General features: G+C 32.9%; 1 protein-coding gene across 1 annotated transcript; it reads right to left on the bottom strand.

Moving 5' to 3' along the window:
- Window positions 1-620: 620 nt before the first annotated feature.
- LOC132725502 (uncharacterized) lies at window positions 621-6,337 on the bottom strand. Its single transcript, XM_060710637.1, has 3 exons — window positions 6,291-6,337; window positions 4,255-4,616; window positions 621-2,701 (listed from the first exon to the last, which is right to left on the bottom strand). Exons 2-3 carry the CDS (start codon window positions 4,581-4,583, stop codon window positions 1,357-1,359), a joined length of 1,674 nt encoding a protein of 557 aa, XP_060566620.1. The 5' UTR covers window positions 4,584-4,616; window positions 6,291-6,337; the 3' UTR covers window positions 621-1,356.
- Between the last annotated feature and the right edge of the window lie 4,617 nt (window positions 6,338-10,954).

Below are 10,954 nucleotides of genomic sequence, written 5' to 3'. Positions count from 1 at the left end.
TATATTTATTGATGTTTCTATATTTATTAAAATACTTGTTTATTGTAACCTTACTTTTGATGCAAGTCAAGGTCGTGGACACTCTACTTGGCCCTGCTAGGGGGTGGGGCATTTTTCTGATTCCAATGACAGTTCTTATGTTGGCAAGTTTTCTGTCCATAACTGTGTGAATTGGTAAACCTTTTTCTAAAAATGTTAATGACAAGAATCTGGGCCAGGGGCATTTGTGCTGATCAAACAGGTTCTTGTTTAAAACTGTCCCAAAATATAAAATGGTTTAAGCTTCTTTATATCACAGATAGATTTAACTGAGTATAGATATTCCATGAGACTTATGTTATAGAAGAATTCACTTTTTTGGTATATGCTATCATCATTTTACATGTGTGAATCACTATATTTGATTGCTTAACAACAGAATTTCAAAAGATGCAAAAAAGGATAATATTATACCATCCCATTAAAAAATCTTACTAAAACAATCATATACTGTTGGGTACATTAGAAGTCACAAACTAGATTTCAGCTTGTTTCTGTCTTATTCAGTGCTTGATACACAGGTACAGGATTACTCATTGGAGATGCTAAACAAAGATACACATTTTTGGTATTGAATACAATTTAATAAAGCCTCTATCATTCATACATTTTGGAAAAATTGAACCCTTGATAATATTTCACATAACAGTCACACAAAAGCACATACATAACACATAATATAAGCAGTGAAATATAATACAAGCATTTCCCCTTTATCTTTGCATAATAAAACTTCATTCGCTTTTGCGACTCCGTTAAATGGTATTGCACGGCCGTGCATATATTTATACCTGACGCTATTTGCCCTATTCAAACATAGCGTTAATTAAGACGCGCTAATTGTTAGCGTCATACTATAGGCGCGTCAAAAAAAAATTGTTCTTTTTTCACTTCAAACGGTCTTTCTTTTGGTATATGATAAATAGAATATTAAATTCGTGTAAGTTCATTGCTAAATATATTGAACTGAACTTGTTGTATAAAATAATATATTATGCTCGCCAAAGGCTTGCATTATATAACTTTTCTTAACTTGTTCAATAAATTCAGTATTAAACTAACACGCATTCATGTCCTCTGTGTATTACACAGTAAGCTAAGTAGAGCTTATTCCAAAATTATTGAATGTTTGAAAAAAAAACATTTTTTTTTTAACTTATAGCACTTCATTTTTAAGGAAAGCATAAAAATGATATCATTAAAAGGAATATGAAGTTTTTCTTTGTTGTAAAACATTTGTGATAAAAGTATGTCACTATGTGTAAATAACCTCCTTTTTTTAACATCAATAGTTTGATTGGTGTCAGTATATTGGATTTACAGTAAATCATACAACTCAATTGTATCGCTGTTGTAAGTAATAACTGCCAGTCTGTTATGTTTAAAATGAAAGCTACATGAACAACTATTAGACACATTGCCAAGTACGCTCATTTTTACAGCAGACTTCTCATTGATCTGAACAATTTTAGACTCATCCCATCCACACACAAATATGTTTCCTTGTTTGTCGGTACAAACTCCAACTAAATTAATAAAATGAGGATCAGTAATTGTTGCCTTGTAATTTCCCTCAAGATCAAGGACAATCAGACCCTTATCATAATCAGCGACATAAATCATCTTGCCATCACTGCTAACACTGATATTTCTGTTTCTTTTGAAAATTGCATTGCCTTGTTTATCAGTTGTGATTTTTTTTAACATAATGCCATTCATATTATGAATGTAGAGTGCTGCCTGAAAATCAGAGATGAAAAACTTGTTGTCTTTGTAGGCCAGTCCGTTACAGTAATGTCCTAGCTTCAGTCGTTTGTTGGTAATAAGTTTGTTGCCCATTGTAACAAATTGAATGGTGTGATTGCTCAAACTTACTGCAAAGTCGATTTTACTTATTTGACAAATTCTTAATGGCGGTGCTTCGAGATTGATCTTATCTTTTATGGATTCTGAGGACAAATCAATAAGCTTTAATTTTTGGTTATTATGGTCAGCTAGAAGTAATAGTCCATCATCTGTGAAACATGAACCAATAACATTACATGTCTTCCTATCAGTTTGATGTTTAATGTTGACTGGTTTCTTGCTTTTCACAACATACATTTTGTCTCTTATATTTTCAGTATTACTCACTGAAATGAATCCAAATGTCTTGAAGTCTTTCAAAGCATCCTTTATTGTTGAATCAGCAATGAATTCAACTTTAACATCTGATGAATTTGTCACAAACTCTGCCTCTGCTTCATTAGCTTCAATGATTTGTTTCCGAGAAGTTTTCACAGCAACAAACTCCTGTGCTTTATTCCCAACTGACTTTGTTAGTTTTTGTGATGAAAGTCTGAGTCCATCAATATGTCTATGTAGGTTTTCAATCTCGTTCTCTAGTTTTTCTTTGCAATTTATGTACTTTTCCTCTAAAGTTTTTAATGTAGCCTTTTCAAGTGTGTCCAGTATTACTTCCATTTCTTTTCTGAATTTTCTTATTGACTCTGTTGCCTTCTCCTTCTGTGCATTGAGCTCTTTGTTAAGAAGTTTCTTTGCTCTCTCAGCCTCCTCAATTTTAGTTTTTATGCGGATTAGCTCAATATTTGTTTCATCAGCATCAATCTCCTTACACAAGTCATCAACTTCATCTGTTATCGAATGTATATTTTGACATGTTCTGAAAATTTTAATGTAAAAATATAATATTAATATGATCTGTGATATTAGTTATAGACCCATTTACAATTTATTCATCGGCCATACATGTAAAGTTAGCCTTATTTTGTTACAATACCACTATCTTTACATTTTGCTTTCTTTTTATAACAAATAAATTATCACATGCAAGGCTATTTTTTCTTCAGGTGAAAAGTGTCCTATATGTTCTAAACCCATAATTACAACGTTATAAAACAGACGTCTTTACGGTGGCACACAGGTGACATGTGTGTTTTTTTATTTATCTCGTGCGCACGAGATACCATGTCGTGAACACAAGTTAGTAAGTCTTGGCCACGAGATACTATGTTGTGGCCACGGGCTACTAAGTCATGGCCACGAGATAGCTAAGTCGTAGCCACGAGATAGCTATGCCGTGGCCACGAGTTACATAGTCGTGGCCACGTGATAAATAACCAATCAGATCACACCATTTATATAAAAATTTTTAGTTAACCCTTTCCCTCGTGAGCATATTGAGAAAAATGGCCGTTTTTAATGAAAAGCCTCCTGTTACAAGTTCAAACTGCTATGAAACTATGAAAAATGCTTCAATACTAATAAAACTTAGCACAAATGTTGACTGGACCATTGCCTTTGTAACAACATGCTCAGTCTGAAATTTCCTGTTACCATGGCAACATCTCAAAATTGCCAAAAATCACTATTTTGCCTCGATTTTTTCCATCAAAATTGATTTCAAAGTGCTGCAACTTCTCAAGGGATTGAGATAATGTCAAAGGCCTTTCAGCGTTGGTTACACGTTACCTTATGATCGACCTTGGGTCATTTTTAGCCTCTCACAAGTCCAACATTTTCTTGGCGATGGGGGGGACTCCGCCCCTCTTCAAACCCCCCAAACAGAAGGGGGCACATCCCACTTCTGGCAACCCCCTGATGTATCTTTTGGATGGGGGGCGAGGCCGAAAAAGTGCTCACTTTTTTTAGCAACATTTCTCAAACGAAAACATGTGTTTGGGGCCCAAATGGACATTTTTTCACTATTTCAGGCCTTAAAAAGGGGGAGGGGTCGAAAGTGCGTTGTTTCGCGTATATATGAGGTAAAGGGTTAACTAGAAATGTGCTATAGTACAAGGATGCTTCAACTTCACCAGCCTGTCAAAGTGCCATTTATACAACATATTTACAGGACAATAATTTTACATTTAGCGTTACTGTGACCCTGACTTTTGACCCAATGACCTCATAATTATTAGATGCCATCTACTGATCAGGTGCAATGATCTTTCTGGGTTATATAAACTATGCCTTACTGAGTAATATATCATCATATGACTAACTAACCAATTGTGTCTAAAATTGAGAAAATAGATAATAGAAATATTCCGAGGCAGTATGTTGTGTTGCTTAGGTGACATGGCATTTGAAATATCTTTTTATTCCTAGAATTGTCTTTATTTCAGTTTCAGGTAAATGCATATTCACTGAAAAATGCGACTGCCTAAACTTTTAATTTCAATTCAATTAAATACAATAATTAAAGAATAAAACCTGTGTTTTATAGCTATACATGTCGCACATGCTACAACATCGTGGTCAGCACAATACATATCTAGCAGCTTGGTTTTATGAACTTCACATTTTTCAACTGGAAAACTTGGCAACGATTTCTGTAAGCTAACTGTGTTGAAACTTGACTTGTCTATAAACTGATGCGTGCTCATTAAAGGAAACATTTTGTGCAAGTCTGTACATGGTGAACAGTAATAATCCTGACATTCCACACAATAAATATCCGCCTCTTTTGTTATATTTTTCTTTTCACATAAACAACATTTAAAGTTGACAAATTCATCTGATCCAATACCTCCGTCCGCCATTTTCTACAATGTCGTTTTTTTTCTTCCTAGTTACTACAATAAAACATAACGGAGATTATTGATTACCAGTTTAAGAAGTTTATATTCCACTAGTAAATGTAGAACAGCTCTATTCATTTCCTTCAGGGGTAATATCAATAGTGTAGTTATTTAAATCGTCCTAGTTTTTTTTTTATCTAAATAGATTTACTGACAGCGTTATCAGTGTACGATATTTTGGACTTTGTTATTTGAGTACATGTAGTTATAAATCAGTTACATGTATAATAAATGTAATATAAACATATTGGGCACTAAAGAAGGCTAGGTACGGTTTATGAAATTATTTAAGTAATATATATTAATACTTACAACAAAATGCTATTTGTGTCATTTTCAATATTTACAAAACCAATAATTTAAAGCAGTAAGGGACAACATATTTAAACAATCATTAAGGGTAGTTATTTACAAACTTTAAACATAGTGGATTAAATTACTGTGTATTGATCATTGTAACCATAATGTCACCTTTAATGCAGTAACAGGTTAAGTCTTTTCGAATTTTAATAGGAGTTATCCAGTTATTGCACTAAGGACTAAGGAGACGATAAAATTCTTTATTTGACATAGAAGCCCTGGTTTATCTGTTGTCATACAATCTATTTTAAGTAGCAGTGTTTATGGTGTTTAATCTTAAATGTTTTCATTTACATCATGTACATTGATTATTATTTGGCAATATTGACCCGAGACATTTGAATATTCAATGAGCTTTTGTTGGTAATTGTCGGATTCCGAAGTGAATTTTACGGATTCTAAAGGTATACATAGTTTATGTAACTATACATTACCGACAGCACATGCATAACTACCTTCGAAGTTTCTAACTGATTGTTGTAGGTTCGAATACCCATGATTTATCTATCATCCATTAATGTCATAAACCTGAGCGACGTAGACATGATGCTGAGTATTTATATTTCCAGTTACTCATGTATATACAGTATATAATGGTTTATTTTGCTGAAAGCAAATTTCAATATGGTATTGTAGAAGGTCTCATGCTTTAATCAGGTATATGAATGTATAATTATGATAAGAAAAACTTTCTTGAGAGATAAATTTTTTCACATTTATGCATGAATTAAGGGTCAAAATTGTGATTTTTTTCACATTTCTTATAAACAGTTTCAGAAAATGAAGCCCTGGGTGGTGTTTTGAGTAGCATGGGAGTCTTAGCTGCCTTACACTTTTCTAGAGACGCGTTGGCCATGCAGGTAATTAACCACAATGGCCATGTATGGCAATTAATAATTTTCATCATTACTTACAGGTAAACAGGTAAAGGGAAGTCACATGTTATAGTACTCTGTCAATATAAATACAGTTTAAATAAAATTTGAGGCAACACCATCCTTAATTATATAGACATGTTTACACAATAACACCATGATTAAGGTTTCATGCAAATTATGCCTTTGGAAACAAATCGCAAACATTTTCGAATAATTTTTTGTCGACATCATTATTTTGAGACGGTCCCTCCAAAACCGAATTATTTGGTAATCAGGATTATCGTTATTTACGAACAAAATGACACACTTTCGTAACATACCAGCCTTATTAATAAGTACATGAAACTAATATGATATATCTGAGATAAACATGGAAAGGTTTAATACGAAAAACAGCTTTAAAACTTTAAATAGTTAAAAAGTAACTCACTTCCTCATCAGAAGATGATTGCTTCGCCATGTTGGATTTGGTTTATGAAGAATTGTGGGTAGAAGTCGTAGGACAGGGCGGACCGTGCGACAAGGCGGACCGTACCAAGGATATAACTATCGATATTTATGCGGTTTTTAAATGCTTTTGTATGTATGTCTGTCATTACGTTTTCATACATATGTCTGTAAATAAATAAGTCATGGGTAATAATTTACACGTCGGGAGAAAACCAACTTCTATTTTTTTGACGAAACCTTAAACTGGTCGGGTGAAATGTATGTTTTCTAGCGTTGTGATATGGTGGGTGATATGATATATTTGTCAATTTTTTGCTAAGATATAGTTTGTTTTGTGGAAATTTGATAAAAAAATGTTGGGTCCATTTTACCGTACGGACCTCAGTGGGCTCCTTTAATGAACATTATTTTTCATTTTTTTTTTAATTAGATTTTGCGAAACTTGACTACTAAGTTTGTGTACATGCCAATCACCAATTGTACGACTGTAGTCACTGTTCAAATTAAAGTTATAAAATTTACATAATTATACAATGTACATGTATATAAAATTATCAAAGTTATGATTTTTTTTCTATTAAAAAGACGCAAGAAATTAAAGAAATGATTCATCTACTTATGCCATATATATTTAGAAAACAAATTATGAAAAAATATTTTTTTGAGGATTCGAACTTGTAGCTTATCTTATCTTAGCTTATCTTGTAGTTTACCTCCAGCCTGCGGGACGTTAGTATGAAAAAAAGTATCGAGAACTTTCTTATCATTAAAAATCAGTTAGTAAATATTAATAAATTACGGAGACTAAAGAAAAGGCTTCCAAATTAGTCTCAGGTCAATTTTTTTTATTTGTTTCCTGTGTTTACAAACGTAGCTAGAGTCACTTGGATTTCTTTATGTGTTCCATTTTAATACAAGATCTTATATCTTGGAATAGGATGCCTTTAAGGATGCACCTCTTTCGTATATTTATGTGTAATTAATGTTCAGATGTAATGTCCATTTGTTTACAAACACATCAAGTTATAAATTTGTGTTAGAATGTATTACTTTAACCTAAAACTTATCTGTACATGTATTTGATCAACAATCGAGTCTTATTACAGGTTAATAATTTGACTTGATTTAAATTGTGATAATTATCCCACATGCCCTCCGAATTTGCCTATGAAGTAATATCTTTTATGCTTGCCAGATCACAATTTTGCTCAAGGTGAGCTATTGTCACCACTCACCATACTCACAGATATACATTATATATATTTAGCTCCATGCCATCCGTCATCCGTCTGTCCACTCTTCTTTGAACAACATTTCCGCCTTAACCAGAACTTGTCAGTAATATCAAAACTTGTTATAGGAATGATCATCTTGAGATCTTATAAAGTTGTTCTCATGCAAAATATTCATGTCTTGGCAACCGAAAGAAGAATATTTGGCATAGAGCTAAGATATTCATATATATCATAAAGTGCAACTCTACCAATCTTGTTCAAATAAAAACCCTCAGGTCAAATTGTGGCCCTGGTGGCCTTAGGGCTCATGGGGTTTTCTTATATGTTTATAGTAAATTCTTTAAATATCACCTTCCCTGAATAAAGTAAAAACTTTAAAAAATCATCTCCTTTGAAACCATAACAGCTATACTGTGCACCTCTTAGTTCACGGTACTGAACACTTTAAAACTAGGAAGAAAACAACAAAATTTAATGAAACTTATGGTACAAAAATTGTCATAATCTTTAAAATAAAGGTATTTTCTACTGTATGGCACAAGGAAACTCAAAGTTAATTTTAATGGACCAAACGTAGACCATATGTCGGCCATTTTGAAAACAGTATGTCATCATTTAAATCGCGGTAATGGGGTTACATTTCAGTTTTTTATGTTTCAGTTAAAATTTGTACATGTTATTTTGCTTGATTTTAAAAATTAAAAATATGAAAAAGGCAAAGCCTCAAAGCGAGCTCGATTTACTTTTACCGTGTCGTGAAATAGTATAAAATAATCGTTTATTTTTATTTTACATTTTTCGTTTTAAAATTGTCATTCAATATTTTATACACTGCTTCCGTTTATTCTGGTTCCTTCTTTTATTATGATTCCTTTATAAGTGCGCAGGACACCAGTCTACTTTTCCGTTTTCAATCAGGGTACATCGGCTTTATCGTATCTTGTAACTTGAAAAGTTGTGATGTGTCCAATTCAGTACTTCGGACGAAAGTTGTACATGTTCTTTTGCTTGATTTTAAAAATTAAAATAATCCTTACTCTGTAACTCAAAATTTATTTTTTTAAACAAACAAGAACATTATTATTTATATTATATATATATATATATTATATTATATTATTATTTTTGCTTTTTGCAGAATTTGTAAAATGTTGTTCTGTTTCAGTAAAAATATATAGATTTAAAATATTTTGCACAAAAACTTTGTTGTTTAGGTGTACGAATAAAATATGTCAATACTGACCAATTTTAGCACTGGTCACATGAAAATATGCCATTACCGTGAAATAAGTGATGACGCGGAATTAGTGATGTTGAGTATAATATTTCGGTATTCAACGTGTAATATTGTCTAGTGGACCACTAACAAGTTTGGTCGAATTATATATAAATTTATTGTGTATTTAACTATAAAGGCTTAGAGCTGGACTTATTGACATGAAACATTGTCACGACAACCACTACACGGCTTGTTAAAATTTTAGGGCCATGGGTTTTTCTTGTATGCATATGGTAAAATCTTTTTAAAAAAAATGATTTTCTCTAAAACATTACAAGCTAAAGTTAAGATTTGTGGCAGGAAACATCAACTATTAGGCTTTTCCGAAGTTTTTTTATAGCCTTGAAATCAAAATTGGCCTCGCCCTGAGAGATATAGGTTTTGCGTATTTGTATAAATACATAAATTTAAATTTTAACTGCCAAAGTCGAAAATAACAGTAAGCTTGGTCACTTGATAAATTTCAATGATGTGAAATGATCATTTGGAGGTCCTTTACAAAAGTTGCTCAAATAGTGTTAGCTTGTTGAACAAGATGGCGGCCAGAACTTTAAGTAGCAATAGGCTTTAAGTAACATGACCTCTTCAACATGTATCAGCTCAATTGATGAATATCTAGCTCAATCAACGAACTTCTACGTGAGTGATAATTGGGTGGTCCTTTTCAAAATTTGCGTGAATCGTTTCATGCTAAAAGGAGAAAAAATACTTAACAATAAGAAACAACATCTACTATCCCCATTAGTAATTTTGATGAAAGTGAAACAATAGAAATGACAAGGTAATTAAATTTTGTCTATAAAGACTATATCCTCTGATGAGTGATAAAGCTGCATGATGGCCCTCATGTTGTATCGCCTCTACATAGAAGTGGTGGCATATAAGGATCACTTCCCATCGTTTGTCCGTCCGTATATCCGTTCGTCTATCTGTCTGTCCGTCTGTCGCAAAACTTGTCCGGACTATTCCTCAAAAAATGCCGGTGCAATTTTATCCAAACGTTACATAAATGATCAGTACCAAGTGTAGTTGTGCATAGCGTAGTTGTTCAATGATTTTTGTCAGAGTTATGGCCTTTTAATGATTCTTTACTGTTTGTCACGACTATTCCTCTCATTCCACTTGTGCAATTTCAGTGATTGATCTGTAGCTTAAGTACTTGCTCATATTACACAGCTTTTTTTGCTTGTATGATTTTTGGCCGAGTTATGGGCCTTGAATGAAAAAAGTGATTTTGTGTTGCCGGCTTCAGACGTGCTTGTCTGGATTACTCCTTAAAATCTACTTGTGCAATTTCATCCAAACATTACAGAAATGATCAGTACTAAATCTGGTTGTGCATATCATCTGCATTTTTCAGTTTATTTTTTTTGTCACTGAGTAATAGTCCTTTAATATTTTTTAAAGTTTGTCTGGACTACTCCTCTTATACCACATGAAACTTTACAGGTTTGATCGATAGCCCAAGTTGTATTATGTAAAAAACAAATATTACTTGAATGGTTTTAGCCGAGTTATTGTCCTTGAATAAAAAGGGTGTCGCGGAAGCTTTTCAATACTACTCCTCTTATACTACCAACGCGATTTCGATGAAAGTTTACAGGATTGATTGGTAGCTCAAGAAGTTGAGCATATTACCATGGTTTGCTGAAAGATTTTTGGCGGAGTTATTGCCCTTGAATAGAACAGGTGATTTTTTTGTGTGTTGCCAGCTACATGCGGAGAAGCTTGTCTGGACTACTCTTCAGAAACTGCTGGTGCAATTTCATCCAAATTTTACAGGAATGATCAAAACCAAGTCTATATGTGCATAATATCGGCAACTTTACAGGAATGATATAGTACTTAAGCATATTACACGGGTTTTTCTAGTTGAATGATTTTGGCTGGGTCATTGCCCTTGAATAAAAAGCGCATATTTTTTGTTAGTGATTATTGTGTCTCCTGTAAAACTGTAAGTAGCTATGTCATGCATTGGGCTATCATGAGTCAACGCATAGGATCACTGTTCGCTCTTGTGTTTAAATGTAACAAAATTAAGTCAAAATGAAAAAAATGGAGTCTGAGTGTCACAACACAATCTTGTTAAATAGTCAATGATCACAATTTTGGACTTATTCATATTTTCTA

This window comes from Ruditapes philippinarum, unplaced genomic scaffold (genome assembly GCF_026571515.1).
Source record: "Ruditapes philippinarum isolate M1 unplaced genomic scaffold, ASM2657151v2 ctg1865_1_1_1_1, whole genome shotgun sequence".
NCBI lineage: Eukaryota > Metazoa > Mollusca > Bivalvia > Venerida > Veneridae > Ruditapes > Ruditapes philippinarum.
Note: the sequence above shows the minus strand (reverse complement) of the source record. Positions and strands in the feature narration are given on the sequence as shown.

Coding starts and splice junctions, on each gene's coding strand:
- LOC132725502 (XM_060710637.1), bottom strand. CDS start 4,583: ATGGCGGACGGAGGTATTGGATCAGATGAATTTGTCAACTTTAAATGT. Junction 2,702..4,254: donor TGTATAGCTATAAAACACAG/GTTTTATTCTTT, acceptor TAAAATTTTCAG/AACATGTCAAAATATACATT.